The sequence below is a fragment of the Patagioenas fasciata genome, chromosome 13 (assembly GCF_037038585.1).
Source record: "Patagioenas fasciata isolate bPatFas1 chromosome 13, bPatFas1.hap1, whole genome shotgun sequence".
In the NCBI taxonomy this organism is placed as follows: Eukaryota; Metazoa; Chordata; class Aves; order Columbiformes; family Columbidae; genus Patagioenas; species Patagioenas fasciata.
Genome location: NC_092532.1, coordinates 9,792,926 through 9,808,711, shown reverse-complemented (window position 1 = coordinate 9,808,711; position 15,786 = coordinate 9,792,926). Strand labels below are relative to the sequence as shown.

General features: G+C 56.0%; 2 protein-coding genes across 3 annotated transcripts; one reads left to right on the top strand and one right to left on the bottom strand.

Moving 5' to 3' along the window:
- Positions 1 to 182: 182 nt before the first annotated feature.
- Positions 183 to 4,801, top strand: CDT1 (chromatin licensing and DNA replication factor 1). Of its 2 annotated transcripts, none has more exons than XM_065848643.2 (10): positions 183 to 655; positions 969 to 1,133; positions 1,227 to 1,447; positions 1,924 to 2,118; positions 2,223 to 2,368; positions 2,651 to 2,754; positions 3,026 to 3,214; positions 3,581 to 3,715; positions 3,797 to 3,998; positions 4,093 to 4,801. In XM_065848643.2, the coding sequence occupies exons 1-10, from the start codon at positions 293 to 295 to the stop codon at positions 4,254 to 4,256; spliced, it is 1,884 nt and encodes a 627-aa protein (XP_065704715.1). In that variant the 5' UTR covers positions 183 to 292; the 3' UTR covers positions 4,257 to 4,801. The 2 variants fall into 2 exon arrangements, with proteins under 2 accessions (XP_065704715.1, XP_065704714.1); XM_065848642.2 differs by having other exon boundaries at positions 1,921 to 2,118.
- A 1,552-nt stretch (positions 4,802 to 6,353) lies between these two features.
- On the bottom strand, positions 6,354 to 10,000 carry APRT (adenine phosphoribosyltransferase). The gene is made up of 5 exons (XM_065848097.2): positions 9,782 to 10,000; positions 9,352 to 9,455; positions 8,340 to 8,473; positions 7,369 to 7,447; positions 6,354 to 7,249 (listed from the first exon to the last, which is right to left on the bottom strand). The coding sequence occupies exons 1-5, from the start codon at positions 9,859 to 9,861 to the stop codon at positions 7,107 to 7,109; spliced, it is 540 nt and encodes a 179-aa protein (XP_065704169.1). The 5' UTR covers positions 9,862 to 10,000; the 3' UTR covers positions 6,354 to 7,106.
- Between the last annotated feature and the right edge of the window lie 5,786 nt (positions 10,001 to 15,786).

Below are 15,786 nucleotides of genomic sequence, written 5' to 3'. Positions count from 1 at the left end.
GTCACCAGCCGCCGCAGCACCGGGCATGGTCCAAGGACCGTCCCCCAGAACGGGTCTGACCCCCGCAACCGGGCAGCCCCTCCCTGGCCCCCACGTGGAGCAGCACGGTATAGGAGGCGCAGCGCCTTTAAGAACCCCGTGGCGCCAATTCCGCCCCACGTGACCCCTCCCGGCCCCGCGGTGGGCGGGCCTGCGGCCACGCGGGTTCCCGCCAAGAGCGGCGGCTTTTGGCACGGGCGGTGGCGGTTCACGTGTTGGCGCGATCGGGACCGGGACAGCGACCCTCACCGCCATGGCCCAGCTCCGCCTCACCGACTTCTTCGGCAGCACCAAAGCGGCAACCGGAGCCCCGGCCAAGCGCAGCGGCGGCCGCCGGCTCAAAGCCGCCCTTGCCGGGTCCCCGGTGCACCGGGAGGTGGAGCAGGATGGTGCCCCGGCGGGGCTCAGCGCTCACCCGCCGCCGCTGCCCGGTTCTCCGCGGACTCCGGCCCGCAGCGGCTCCCCGGCGGTGCGGGGGCTGGCGGGCAGGAAGCGGAGCCGCCGGGAGATGGAAGCGGAGTCACCGGCCGGGACCCGGCCCGGGGAACCGAGCGGGAAATCGGCGCGGAAGAGGCTGGAGCTGCAGCGGGACGCGGAGCCGGGGCCGCCGCTGGCGGTAGGAGCTGCCGGGGGCGGGGGTGCGCCCTGAGATGAGGGGAGTGGGAGTGTAAAATCGGGGCGCTGTCAGGAGCAGCCCCTCCTTCCAAGGGCTTAATTCCCTCGTCTAATGCAGACCCCCCGCCCAGGGCTCGTTCTCTTCTCCTGATGCAGACATGGCCCCCCAACCAGGGCTTGCCCTTAGGACAGACCCCCTATGGCTTCCTCCCACCCAGTTCAAGGCTGTTGGGGGGGCACTGGGGTAGGGGTCCTGGCAGGGGGGTTCCCTGCATACCCCCGGCAGTCTCTGATGCTCCTCTGCTCTCTTACAGGCCACCAGCCCTTTGCCTCCAGCCACTGCTTGTCCCCCAATGGCACCCTCGCTGGACCTGGTAACACACCCCCCTGCCAGTACCACCCAGTCCCCCAGCCAGGGACAGGATGGGGGGACACAGCCTGGCACAGCGCCCCCAGGGAAAACAAGGCGCCTGCAGCGGGTATGGGACAAGTCCAGCTTTCTGCTCTGATGTTTTTGTGTTTCTGGCGGGTGTGCCAGCCCTGCTCTGACCATGTGTCCCCTCCCCACTCAGGAGGACCTCGCTGGGCTGCGCAGCCGCCTGCAGAAGGTGACAGCGCTGACGCAGCTGCCACCTGTGCCCGCCGGGGCCAGCTCCGACCTGCGGAACCATCTGGAGCAAGTGCGGCAACTGGAGCTGCGGATCCGTGAGAAGAAAGCAGGACACGGAACTACATCTGGGGACACTGGGGCATCTGGGGACACCAGGGCGGCAGCTCCTGCGGCAGAAGCCAGGTGACGAGAGGTTTTGGGGGTGCAGGCCCTGATCGGAGGGAAAATTGGGGTGTCCCGGTGTCTGCCACAGCCCTTTGCTGCTGTGCAGCCCTGCAGTGGTTTTGCGGGGCTTTTCCCAGCCCTGTGAAGGGTTTGGGGGCTCTGTGGGAGTTTGACCAGCCCCACTCCATGCAAAGGGCTTCTCTGAGTGTGGTCCACGCTGCCCCTGCCTTGGGGCATCCACGTCCCCGGGGTGGGCGATGTGACCCAGGCACTGGCAGAGGTTGCTCAGAGAAGAGTTTGGGGACAGGAAGAAGAGGTGGAGGTGTCGCCTAAGTGGGGTGGGCACCCAGCTCCTGGGCTCCTGTCGGCAGTGGGACATCCATCCTGACTGGTTTTGGTTCTGGCTGCACCTTCAGGGCTGTCCCAGCACTGCATTCACCGTAGCTGGTGGCTGTTGTGTGCTGGGGGATGCTGATCCCCTCCTTTCCCAGCAGCGAGAAGCCCCCCGCATACCAGCGGTTTCACACGCTCGCGCAGGAGCTGCCCCCGGGGCTCACACTGCCCTACAAGTTCAAGGTGCTGGCGGAGATGTTCCGCAGCGTGGACACCATCGCTGGGATGCTTTTCAACCGTGCTGAGACCATCACCTTCGCCAAGGTCAAGCAGGGTGTGCAGGACATGATGCGCAAGTGAGTTGGCGGCAGCGAGTAGCCCATTTCGGGGTCCTGGCTGGAGAGGGAGCTGATGCGCTGGTGTTCCCTTGGGGTTCCTGACATCCCTGGTGCTCTTGCAGGCAGTTTGAGGAGCGGCACGTGGGGCAGATCAAGGCAGTGTATCCCACCTCGTACCGGCTGCGCCAGGAAAAGAACATCCCCACCTTCGGCAGTGGTGTGAAGAAATCTGAGTACCAGCTCACACTGGAGCCTGTGCTGGGGGAAGGTACCTATGGCTCGAGGAGGCCACGAGAGCCATGGGTCACTCAATGCAGGCTGGGATCCATGAATCCACCAGGATGCTCTGTGCTTGTTCCATTAATCACCTGACACGTTGGAAGTGGAAAAAACACTTTTGGGGCGAGTGGTAGGATGACAGGGCAGCGATTCTGGCAGCGACTCAGCCGCACAGAGGGGCTCCCATCCTGTCCTTCCTGATGTTCTCAAGGTTTTGGCCCCGTTGTGGTGTTGCTGAGACGCTGTGGGTGACACTCGTGTCTCCTTGCAGAGGAGAAGGTGGACGGCTGCCCGCACTTGTCAGCGTCGCGTTTGCTGGAGCGCAGGAAGGAGTTCAACCGCAACCTGGTGAACATTGTCAAGCAGCACCACAAGGTGAGGACTCCCCTGGAGCCTTCCCTTTTGGGGTCCAGGGTTGCTCTGGTCGCTATCTAGAGGAGCAGGCTGGTGTCCTGGCTGAGGGATGTCACTGGTTCCTGTGGGATGCTCTGGGCACGTGGTGTGGGTGAGAGGATAGGGGCTGGAATCTCCTGGCTCTGAATTTCCTCTGACCAACCTGCCAAACTATGCTGGCACCGTGGGGCAACGGCTGGCTCCCCCGTACCTGGCCCGCAGACGCCACAACGCAGCTCTCGCCCCTCTCCAGGCATTCCTGGCCGCCCTCAACCCTCCTATGGTGGTTCCGGAGGAGAGGCTGACACGCTGGCATCCCCGCTTCAATGTGGATGAGGTGCCGGACATCAGCCCGGTGGAGCTGCCGCAGCCACCGCGGGAGGACAGGCTGAGCACAGCCCAGGAGGTGCTGAGCTCAGCGCGGGGGATGCTGCCCCCCAAGGTGAGTTGGGACTGGGGTCTGGTTCTCTTTCCCGGAAAATGTTACTGGATACGGGTTGGGCAGGGTCGTTTTGAAGCTGTGGGACTGGGAGCACTGAGGTATCGGCAGGTGGGAGCACCAGCCTGGCTGTTAGCACTGCAAGTTGGGGTCTAGGACTCGTTTCAGGCTTAGAGGAGCTCTCAGTCCTGACTTCGCAGCTGGGAGAGGAGATGAAACACCCCAAGCATCCTCAGTGCAGGCAGGGATGGGTCAGAGGCGCTGGGGTGGGAGTGCTGGGCTGCAGGACGGTGGCGGGGGCGGCGGAGGGGAAACTTCTCCTTCCTCCCAGCTGTAACCCAACTCCTCCTCCCTCTTCCACATGAGCAGATGGAAAAAGCTCTCGCCAACCTGGCCCTAAGAACCGCTGAAGCCGATGCGGGGGAACCAGCGGTTTCCAAAGCACCATCCCCTGCCAGCACCTCCAGCGCTCTCAAAGGGGTGTCCCAGGCGCTGCTCGAGAGGGTGAGTAATTCACTCCTGGCTGGAACGCCGAGGTGGGGGGGACCTGCCGGTGTCTCACCCCTGTCTTCTCTACTCCCCAAGATCCGGGCAAAGGAGGCGCAGAAGCTGCAGGCATTGATGACGCGGGACGCAGGGCAGGAGGAGCGGCTGGCCATGCTGGGGCGGCTGCCGGCCATGGCCCGCGTCCTGCGCAACGTCTTCGTGGCCGAGAAGAAGCTGGCACTGCCCATGGAGGTGGTTTGTGCCCGGCTGGCCGACAGCTGTGACATGCAGATGCCTCCCGGTAGGAAATGCAGTGGCGGGGGGGTCTCCTGGCTGGAGGAAGGGGCTGGGGAGCAGAGCTCTGACTCAGCGGCCACTGCTGCTCCTTTTCACAGGCGAGATGGAGAAACACTTGCGCCTCTTCGCAGAGCTGCTGCCTGACTGGGTGGGGATCCACGTCCTCCGGACAGACACCTACATTAAACTGGACAAAGGGAAGGAACTGGGGCTGGTCACGGAGCGGCTCACCAAGGCGGCGAAGGAGGCAGAGGCTCTTTGAGCCCCCTGAGGGTCAAGGCTTCCCCCGTGCAATCTTCTCTAAATGGAGCAAAACCCGACTGCGCTCCGGGATCTGGTGTGGGCTGATGGGAGGCTCATCCCTCAGGGGTGTGTGAAGAAGAGCAAAATGCCTTAATTTAACTAATTACTCTGCCAGGGTCCATGAGTACTGTAGCTCCCCTAACCCTTGAGCTGAAGGCAGGCAGTCCTGGGGTGACAATGCAAGTGATGAAGAGGAGCAAATAACCTCTTCCTGGCTTCGCTGCCTTCTGCAGGTTTGGTGTTGGAGGTTTCTCCCCAAGGTTTGATGCAGGTTTCTTCCTTTAACCAGGCCCTGGTGGGGTGGAGGCAGGACCGGGCAGGGTGAGAGGTGACAGGCAGGAAGGAGTGAGAGAAGAAATCACAAACTGATGTTTTTGGAGTTCTGTGCCTCGTTCTGTTTTTAAGGGAGGGAAAAACGCATCTCCAGCACTTGCTGGAAACAACTACAGGACTTGTCAAAACACATTTGTATTAAATGTTTTAAATATAGCTGCGTTAACCCAGTGCTCTGCCTCAGTGAGCTGCCTGTCTGTTAGCCCCGCGGTTCTCCATGGCAATTGGCACCGGCCGGCACACGCGGGGAAGGGCTGGGTCCCCGTCCAGCTCCTGGAGAAAGACTTACTGGAAAAAGTGAGCGTGGGTTTGCAGAGAACTGAATGTGGCTTTTGTACACGGGGCTGGGGGTGGGCACCGGGGGGGCTTTTTCCCCGGGGAAAGCCGTGTCGTTGGGCTGAAGTGGCTCTGGAGGAGGGACAAAGAGGGAGCTCATGGCTGCGGAGGTGACAGCCTGGGAGGATGGGCAGCACTGGGTGCAGGTGGTGAGGTGGGAGCTGTGTCGCCCCAGCATGGCATCGGGCACACATCACACTGCTTTCTGAGCCAAACTTGATGGGTTTTAGCCTGGGACATCAAGGATGCACACGGAAAGCTGGCTGTCCTTCATCCATCTGGGTGGGGGATGTGCTGGTCCAGGGAAGCTCCTCCACCTGATACAGGGGTCTGGCGGCATTGAGCCTCATAGCACTGCCCGAGGAAGCAGGCAAGTCCTCCTCCTCCTCCTCTTTCTCTTCCGGGACCCTGCTTGGCATCCTGGAGGCTGGTTGGCCAGTAATGCTGGCAGGAGGTAGCCCTGGTTGCAAGGAGGAGGTTTAAACCCAGCCCAGAGGCTGCAGGGATGCACAGGGTTGGGGTGTGAGGCTGGGTATGGGCTATGCTGAACACCTCACTACAGCAGAGCTGGGGTTGGGAGAAAGGAGCTGCTTTCGGCAGCCGGGCAGGCACACGCATGTGCCCCAGGGGAGCTCGCAGCCAGCTCCTGTTCTGCTGCTGGGGACATAAAAACCCTTCCTCCTGCCTGAAAGCCAGCCTTTCAGAGCCCCGTCTCTACCAGCAATTACACCAAGGGCTGCTTGCACCCCGGCCAGCACAAAGGCCCCGTCCCCACACTCCCTGATGTCACCCTTGGCCCCGCATGCCGCCAGCTCTGGCACTGGCCAGGTTTGCGCTCACTTCCACAGCACGCAGCTGCTTTCCACGGCTCTTTGGGGTGGAACCGATTTTTCCTTTCTCTACCTCGCAGTGGGAACTGTCTCCTGGTGCCAAGTGTGCGTGCGCGGCGCTGCCGCCCTTGGCTCCGCGCAGGAGCTGGCTGCGAAAACGATCACCCGGGGTAGGTTTCTCCCAGGGGAATGGAGTTTCTCAGTGCAAACTGAGCATCCGCTGCAGTGGCTTTTCAGGAAATGGTGATAAAAATAGCTGTAATAGCGCTTACAAGTGTAAGAGCAGGGTGCGCAGCATCCCCACGCGTGGGATGGGAAGGCGAGCAGAGCTGCGGGGGTTTGGTTTGTGCTCCACTGGGCATTTCCACCGCAACCCAGTAGGACCAGCTAAAGGTGGATGTCAGGCATGGAGAAAAGATACCTGAACTGCTCAGTCCTGGCAAGCGATTCTTTCCACACGACTGGGGTGGCAAGGGGGGGGTCACAGCACAGCCTGGGCTTGGAAGACACAAGGGTAGTGAACGGCTTCAGCTACTGCAAGAACAGCTCTAAGACCGTTTAGAAAAAACAAAAATTAAGTCAACATTTATTTTACCACTGAGTTCAGCCCCTGCTAGGACAGGGACACAGTCCTTAACGTTTTCAGGCATGTGAAAGTTTTGGCACGCTAGGTTTTAGCTGCTCCTGTGACCAAACTGAACTGTGCTAGAGGAGCATCTCCAAACCCCACGTCATCCACCACATTAACCCCAGTGAGACCACCAGAGCTCAGCTGCAAGAACAGCACCTTTTTTTTTTTCTTTCCCGTGGCCTTATCTGACACCAAACACAACAAGAAGAATGGGCTTCAAACCAGCATCATCCTTTCCACATCCTTATGCCCCAAGGAGAATGCAGCAGAAGAATTAGAGATTTATCCCTTAAACAAATAATCACTTTGTGCTCATCTTCTGTGTTTCTTTGGCAAACTTAATGGGTTCCCAGGCAGCTGAACCAAAGGGGAATTCTGGCCCTCTAAGCTGTCAGACCGCTCCTGCCTCAGCAGCATTATTTCTGCTTGGGTCGCCTAAAAAAAAAAGAATCAGTGAAGCTATCTTGGTCTCGACCCTCCAAAACAATCAGGCTGTTCCTTCTTCCCAAAAGGATGAACTCCAAAAAGGATGTTAACACACCTTAATCTGTGGCTTGGAAAATAAATAAGACTTATGGTTGTATGGCATCTGGTCAGGATTAAAATTGTAGATTCCCCACCGCCCACCCCCTTGTGACACCCAGAAAGAGTCACTGAGTAATTCCCTTCTGGTTCCTCCTCAGTCGTACTGCAGCAGCGAGTAGAAGGGGATGGAATTGAGCTTTTCCACCCCTTTCAGGGATTTTAACTCTATGATCACCAGGCACTCCAGGACTTCAGCCTTCAGCCTCTTGACCAGCTCACAGGCTGCACACATGGTACCTGCAGAAACACCGTCACTCGAGGAGCAGTGCCGGGGGAAGTCTCAACCCCCCCGGCCACCGCTCCCAATGCCTGAGTATGTGGGTTCCACACGCTCCAACACCCTCTTCTTCTCTCACCTCCAGTTGCAAGCAAGTCGTCTACAATAACTACTTTTTGTCCCGGTTCCACGGCGTCACTCTGGATTTCAAGTTCAGCCTGCAGAGTGGAAAGAGCAGCTTCATTTTAGTCTTGCCTTACAGAGAAACACTTCAACTTCTAACACATAGTGGAATGCAGACAAGTCTTTGGTGAGATCAGCCTTAACACTCAGCACCTAAAACCCCCCAAAAACACATGCTCTAGCTACAGGGAATTGCCATGGAAATATCCAGCAGGTTAGCTGATTGCTGGGCCAGCCCTCTGGCACATCAAGATCCTGAACATTCATCAAATGAGTTATGGTCCCATCTTGAAACCTTATCCCGAAGCAGTTCTCCAGTGGGGAAAATCTCCTGTAATGCCCTGGCCTGGAACGCTGAGCCAGATCCAAACCGTCACAGGCATGTCCTGTGTCAGAGGAACTTGTCCCAGGCAGGGGTTGGCCCAAACAATACTCATAAATAACACCTAGATTTGGTGTTTCTGCTGCTGGTCCCTACCTGCTGTTAGTTATTATGCTGTGTGTTATTAGGCTCTTTAATCAGAGAGGCTGCAGTGTTAGGAGGCAAGCACTCTGTTTTGAAGCCATGCAATAAAGGCTTTTACTTATAGCACTTACTGGAATAGTGGGAAACACGCTCCACGTTCATGCCCCTGAACTCAAGCCAAAGAAAGCAATTTAGCACCAAGTCTTATCACTGCCCCCCCCGCCCCCCAAATCAGCGCGGCTCACCGACACAGAGCGCACGTCCGTGGCTCGGGAGGGAGCTGCCGCACCAGGGCACAGGGACACTCAGCGCTGCTCCTGAACCATCAGCATCAGCTGCAAAACCCAACTTGGGGAACCCTCCGCTGGGTTTATCACCCCGCCTCCTTGCTGAACCGGCGGCCCCCCCCCCACCCCGGCCCCAACCAGCCTGGAGACCCTCTTGTCTCCCCTGGACATTACCTTGCCATACTCAAGGGTGTAGGAGACTGACTCAGTGGGGCCGGGAAGCTTCCCCTTCTTCCGTATGGGCACGAAGCCGATGTCCAGCCTCTGAGCCAGCGGGGGGCCGATGAGGAAGCCACGTGAGTCCAGGCCTGGGGGGAGCAGAGCAGCACAAACACTCAGAACAGACCAGAGGTGTCTTTGTATGACACCCCAGCTTTACCCTCCCACATTCAGGGAGGTCTCTAGAAACAATTTGCTCATATAGCTATTTTTGTGGGTTAAAAACACACACACCACACTCCTGCACTGCCTGTGTTCACCAAAATACGCTGCTTGACAGGCTTCAGGGCACCACATCGATCCCCCCATCAGCCCGTTTTATTCTCCTTCTTAGAGATAAGCTCAGCAAAGACCCGGTATCAGTTTGGCCACACAGCCAGGGACTTTGCACCACTGGTGTTCAGGCTTCAGTTATCATGAGGCACTTGGCTTAGGTTTGGTCCAGACGCCTCAAACTCTGGGCTGTCGCCCAGCCCTGAGCGAGCACTGCCATGCTCAGCCGCTTTCGCAGGTGAGCTCTAACTCCTTATCACCACAAAGGCTGTTTCTGTTGGCTTGAGAAGGTCCCCTAAGAAGGAAAACATGCTGGAACAGGGTCTGCCTGCTGTGGGGACCATGCGAGACCTTACGGGCATGCCTGTAAGAGTTTTACATCAGACTTGCAGTACTTCCTGACTCTTTTTTTAAATGATGAAAGTAATGAATTAGGAAACTGGCACTGAAGTATCATTAGATAGCATCTGCCACATCCAAAACCAGTATTTCAGGAAACTACAGAAGTAAGTTATGGGTATAACCTGGCCGGTATTACCATACGACACAGGCCAACATTTGGGTGGTTATAATGACCAAAGGCTACAGTATTTGCTGCCCCATTAGCAGAGGAGCCTCCCCACACCTTCCGCCCAGGCAGCCTGAGGACACCATACTCTACACTGGCCTCAGAGATGTTTTAACCAACACCCACCTGCAATAAAGTCGATTTTGGGGAAAGATGCCCTCAAATGATCTTCCAGAAGATCAATCAAAGTCCTGAAAGCTGCAGGATCCTTCAGCAAGGGGCTGATATCTCTGCAACGAAGAGGGAGAGCAGTTATAATACAAACCTCCGGGGGTCGGGCTGGCTTTCCAGCGAGTTGCTCAGCCCCGGGGGAGCGGGTCCTGTCTTGTGCTGCCAGGAGCGGGCGAGCGGAACGATCGGATGCGGGGGGGATGTCGGGGGGGGATGCCGTGGCGGGGGGGATGCCGCGTGGGGGGAGGATGCCGGGGAGGGGGATGCCGGGGGGGGGGGGGATGCCGGGAGGGGGATGCCGGGAGGGGGATGCAGAGGAGCTGGCAGCGAGCCCCAGCCCAGCCCAGCCCGGTCCGGTCCAGTCCCATCCCCATCCCCGCCGCACCGGAACAGCACACCGGGCACCGGGAAGTCGGGGAAGGGCCGAACGCAGTCGCGCACCCGCCGCAATGTCTCCTCGCTCATGGCGGCCCCACTGCGCAGCTGCGCACCGCGCAGCGCCGGGCGGGGCTCCGGAGGGGCGGCTCCGCACCGCCCCGCCTCCGGGTACAGCCCGCACCGAGCGCCGGCTCCTCGGGGTACGGGGCTTGGTTACCCCGCTGCATGGAACTCCGGTACCCCGGGGGACAGAGCTCTGGTCCCACCGGTGCACAGAGCCCCAGTTCCCCCAGTGCATGGAGCTGTGGTACTCCAGTGCACGGAGCCCCAGTCCCCGGAGCTCAAAGCCCCAGGCCCCCAGTGCATGAAGTTCTGGCACCCCCGTGCACCCTGTGTCCGTGGAGTTTTGGTATTCCGGTGCACAGAGCCCTGGCCCCCCCCACTGCACTGAACCCCAGTCTCCTGGTGCATGGAGGTCTGGCATCCCAGGGCATAGAAATCCGATCCCCCAGTGCATGGAGCTCTGGCACATGGAACTCTAATAACCCCCTGCACAGAGGTCTGACCCCCTCTGGTGCATGGAGCTCTGGCACCTCTGTTTACACAGCATAGGTCCCCCGTGTGCATGGAGCTCTGGCACCCCCGTGCACAGAGCCCTGACTGCCCAGTGCACTGAACCCCAGTCTCCTGGTGCATGGAGGTCTGGCACCCTGGGGCACAGAAGCTCAATCCCCCAAGCGCATGGAGCTCTGGCACATGGGGTTCTGATAACCCCAGTGCACAGAGCCCTGTCCTACTGGTGCATGGAAGTGTGGTACCCTGGAGGACAGAGCTCCAGTCCCCCTGCAGCACAGTGCCCCACCACCCTGGAGCATGGAGCTATGGCACCCCAGTGGACAGAGCTCTAGCACCTTCATGCACAGAGCCCCAGTCCACTTGTTGCATGGAGCTCTGGTACCCTGATGCACAGAGCCATGATCCCACCAGGGCACAGAATCCCAGTCCCCCAATAGGTAGCGCTCTGGCACCCTGGTGCAGAAAGCCCCGATCTCACCAGCACCTCGAAGCAGGGAGCTCCCGTATCTCGATGTCCCCTCCTTTGAGATGCACAGTGCTCTGTACCCCGCTGCACAGAGGCTGGGTGCCCTCATTGTAGAGAGCCCTGGTGCCCCAGCACAGGGAGTCTCAGTTCCCCTCTGAAGAGTGCTCTGGTACCTGCAACGTGTGGATCCGTGTTTCTCCAGGGCACGGCGCCCTGGGACCCTGCCTTGCCCCAGCCAGCTTCGGAAAGGAGTCCTGTGGCCAGGGGTTACACTTCCATCTCCCTTCACTCCTCCCAGCGCCTTGCAGAGATAGCAAGTCTGTTAGCACTAAACTATTTCCTGCTTTTCTGTCCCTCGTCAACTCTTGTGAATCCCTGGAATTTTGTGTTTGTTAAAACCGTTGGTTTGGATTACGCTCATGGGGGATAACACAGCCAGGCTGGGCACCCTCGGTGCTGGACTGACCGCTCAGCAGCTACTGGTGTCACTCGTTCGTACAGTGGGCCAGGGCACCCTTACACAGCTCCTGTCTCCCATTGCCCGATGGGCAAACAGCCGCTTGTCTGCGCAAAATCCATCTCGGGCAGGAGCCGGACTGCTGAGCGAGTACAGATCTCCTCTTAACATGAGCAAATACGACTTGGATCTGGTCCAAATGCATCTGGGTACAACCCACCGCAGAAATCAAAGCTCCACACCTGGACAGCCACTAGCGCCTATTTTCAAGGCATGTGACAGTGACAGCAGCCAGCTGGGTATTTTGCAGTGATTTGATGTGGACCCTGTGGGCTGGGAATGAATGCAGAGCTATTTTCTCCTGTTCTTGCTGGACCAGCTGCTCCCAACAACCCCGTGGTTCTCCCTGCCATGAGAAGCAGCTCTGGCACAGGAGGGGAAGCTGCTCTCCTCTCCGAACTAGCCATGATGGGCTCATATGCACAGCACAGCTCACGGGACACCTGATTCTGCCCACATTCCAGCATCCAACACATCCTGTGTCATTGCATATTTCCCAGTGCCTGGTAGAAACCCTCAGGAATAATTTGCCGCACACTGAATCCTCCACTGCTCTGTTTTCTTTTTAATTCATTTACAGGCAGCAAAAGGCACCTCTTTAACGGATGTTGGCCCAAGGTGCAAATGAGACGAGCTGAAGGCCAATCCAAAGGTTGCTCCCTTTCTTGTTAAGCTCTCATTGCCAGAGACAGCACAGGAGGGCAGCGTGCCTCCTTTCACAACCATTCCCTTACAGACTAAGATTTTCCCTGAAGTCAGATTATCTCTTTGGCACCAGAAAAATCCTCTCTAACAGCTGTTCCAGCGAAGCAAACACAGCCGAAGCACACAGCCTTCCACTGGAACAGGAGCTTTGCAACACCCTCGCTCCCTCGGATGAGCTGGAAGGGTTTCTCTTGTAACCTTCCCAACCATGATACTGGACAATGAGCTATTCCAGCAACTCCCCCTCTTTCTGGCAGATGGGAGTGATGGAATTTATCTGCCTACCCGTGGAAACAAGCAGGAGCTGGGAAAGGGCTCTCCTGCCTCAGTGCAAACAGCAGGCAGCCTTCTGCCTCTCACTAGGGAGCATCCGTCAGCTGGGGTCTCCATCATACCTTTGTTTGTGACCCTCCTACATAACCACCACTGAAACCAGCACCAGCAGAAGACACCAGCATATTTTTCTAGAGGCTGAGCGAGGTTCCCAGGCCCCTTGTGCCCAGACAAACCAGCAGGTCTCACCAGGATGAGATGTTCACAGCTTCCACCGGTCCCTTTGTGCCCAGCAGCCGGGTGAAGAAGCATCTGCAGGGATCCGTCCCCTGATGTGGGATCGGGCCCCTCAGACACCATCAGTTCTGCCAGGAAAAGCGTAAAGGTTACACCAAATCAGACTTCCAGTGATTCAGCTGCCAGAAATTATGCCGCATGCCAGCTCAGGTTTAAAAAACAACATTTCTCAGATCTCTGTCAGAACTTCACCTCATTAATCCTCCATTTCAAAGGATATGAATCGCACCTACCAGTACAGACTGGTTTGTAACATCCAAAGTAAATTAATTTTCCCTGTAATTGTTCAACCTTTCAAACAACAGCGCTGACTCCTACTGCAATTTCCATCTGAAAAGAACTTTCCTAGGACCCATTTCCAAATGTGATGTCAAAGGACTCGGGCTCCGGAATATCACCGGGGAGGTGTCTTGACATCCGCTGGTGGATCGGAGATTTAGGGCTGCTCTGTGTCACCCCGCAGCTCTGGACACCAGTAGCAGGGGGACACTATGGTCCTGTGGTCCCATGACACTGGCTTTGCCCCTCTTTTGGACACAGAAGCAACCAGTGATTTAAAAGTGCTTGGAGATCCTGATATGAGAGATATTATTAACCTGTGAACATAAAGACCACGGGGTACAAAATCTTGTGGGCTAACTAATCAGCTTAACCAGGCAATTAGAAGAGCTGCGCTGAGTGTGGAAGTTTCTGTTCCACTAAGGATTTTAAAACTTCAGTGTGAAGCGGAACAAAGTGCTCAAAATTTCAACAAACCCCACGAGGGGAAACGAGAACTAAAATTTCCTTTCAAATCCACTGGAACGTTTCAATTTCAGCTTTAGAAATGCATGCACTTTAAACCCATTTAAAAAAAAAAAAAAACAAACCAAATTTGACATATCTTATTTCAACAGCAGAAGAATGCAGTTCCCCAGCCAGCTCCCTGGGTTGGTGACCGAGGCATCCATACCGAGTAATGAGGGAGCTTTGGCCCCCAAAAAAGAGGTGAAGGCACCATGAACCAGCACCCAGCAGCTCCCGGGGGCAGCAGCTGGATCAGGCCCTGGGAGGAGACACCAAACTCCTGCTCTGGCCGAGCCGGGAGGGGATTTAAAACCTGATCCAGAACGGATGGATTTGGCACACGTTCCTCGCTGCTGGCCAATGCACCCATGGGCTTTTCAGGCTCCGTATCCCTTCCAGATGGGAATCGTGCTACCAACCGACGTATTGCCCAGAAGAGTGTTAAGTGACTCTGGGAGGGACAAAGGCATAAAGAGCTGCCAGACTCGAGAAGTTGGATGGCAAAGGGTTTGGGGTTTTTTTCACTGCAAAGAGACCACAGGCTTTTGGCTAGGGATCCACCTTTATTGCGGATTTATATGATCCCAACTACGCTTCAAGCAACAACAAAACTCTAAACGGTGGAAGGGGATATAAAGAAAACAGGCAAATGGAGTATTTTCTTGGTGGTTAAAGTAGCCAGTTTCCAAAGGGAAAAAAAACAAAAAAAGAACCTAAAATGGGATTTCAGTTCTTCCCTTACAACTGTTCTTAAAAACTAATGGTTTAACTCAAGAGGCACCGCTGTGTTGCTTTCTAAAAACCTCACCTCAAATACTACCAGAAAACAAAAGCAAAAGTCTATTTACAAGTATTATATCTGAAAATAAAACTATTGTAACTGAAAACAAAATGGAAAACAAGCCACTCTATCTGCAAAACAGTGATCTGGACACTGAACTAGCACTCGGGGGAACTCTGGGAGAGGAAAAGTAGATGCAGATTGTGAAGTTTCCCAGTGCTGAGGACAACAGCGAGATCTCTGGGGGTTTATTTCTCATCTGGCTCTGCTGGCGACTCCATGGACAATGAACCACCTCCCAGCGCCACCCCCCACCGGATCCCCACATCAAACCCTTCTCACCTTCCAAAGGTCCTGCAGCTGCTGAAATTATTTTGCACGGTGACTGCAGAGATGTCCTCACTGGGAAAAACGTATTCTCCAGTCTTCAGGAGATCCTCATCTCATCTGCTTTGCTTTATGTGGAACCAGGCGGTTTTCGGAAGCCAGTCACCACCAGGCATCCAGGTGGCAGCAACTGTCCCGAGTTCAACAGCTTCATCCTTGGTGATATTATTTCCAGTTTCTTTATGAAAAGCCGCTGCCATCCTCAGCGCTTGCCTGAAAACTCAGTCCCCAGACAGCATGTAACATTTTATTAGCAAATACGCAGGTATCACTCGCTCTCATTCCGAATTTGCCCATTTTCACGTTTAATACTGTGTTTGTCAGCTTCCCATTCAGGACACAGAGGCGCGTTATCCTTTATCGCCGCACTCAATGCAGTTTCCAGGGCATTAACCTTGGCTCTAAGTGTTCGGAATTGATCTTTCTCATTTCCAATTCCAGTCCTCAGATCCCCAAATTGTTGGTCCACAGAGACTAATTTGCCACCGAAATAATCCATTTGTCGCTGCTGGATTTTAAATCAAGGCTCCAATTTTTGAAGCTATAGACTGGGAATGCAGTAGGACTTTTTTCCACGATTATTAGCTACATCCATTTCAGGAGGTTCTCTGCATGGAGGGTCAGATGATAACACAGCCTCTGGGGCAGAGCAGGGAGACTCGAAAGGCTCAGCTAATTGGAAATTAAAGGCAAGAATAAACTCCTTGGACTTTAAGCACAAGTGGATATTAAGCTTGTAGCAGATATTTAAATATAAGAAAGGAATCACATAGACGTGGTCTCAGACAGACATTGTCATTCCTTTAGCTTGTATGTTTTGAAAAAAGAAGCCACCAACAAACCAGCTTCAAGCTGTGTGTCCCCGACCATCAGTAAATCCCAGTAGCCCCATTCCTGCCTATCACTATCGTTCACACAACCTCAGGCAGGTCCTGCAGCAGCTCCCGTGAAGCCAATATCTGCTCTAGTACAGCCAGTTCCTCCAACTGGGCAAGTATTACCCGGCCCAGCTTCAGCTCAGAGGCTTGGGATAATTATTAAGGGCAGATGTGGTGATGCATGTCTGTGTTTTTTAATCCGAGGGTGATTTGGAGCTGGGGCCGTGGCTGGTGGCCGCAGCCTCCGGTCGCATCCATCCCTGGTCCCCACACCAGGCTCGGAATTGCGCTTGGGCAGCTGCGTGGGCTGGGAAATTGATCCACGTTAAAAATAATACAGGGAAAA

Coding starts and splice junctions, on each gene's coding strand:
- CDT1 (XM_065848642.2), top strand. CDS start 293: ATGGCCCAGCTCCGCCTCACCGACTTCTTCGGCAGCACCAAAGCGGCA. Junction 1,134..1,226: donor AAACAAGGCGCCTGCAGCGG/GTATGGGACAAG, acceptor CTCCCCACTCAG/GAGGACCTCGCTGGGCTGCG. Junction 1,448..1,920: donor GCTCCTGCGGCAGAAGCCAG/GTGACGAGAGGT, acceptor CTCCTTTCCCAG/CAGCGAGAAGCCCCCCGCAT.
- APRT (XM_065848097.2), bottom strand. CDS start 9,861: ATGAGCGAGGAGACATTGCGGCGGGTGCGCGACTGCGTTCGGCCCTTC. Junction 8,474..9,351: donor CAAAATCGACTTTATTGCAG/GTGGGTGTTGGT, acceptor TGCTCCCCCCAG/GCCTGGACTCACGTGGCTTC. Junction 7,448..8,339: donor ACACCCTTGAGTATGGCAAG/GTAATGTCCAGG, acceptor TCCACTCTGCAG/GCTGAACTTGAAATCCAGAG.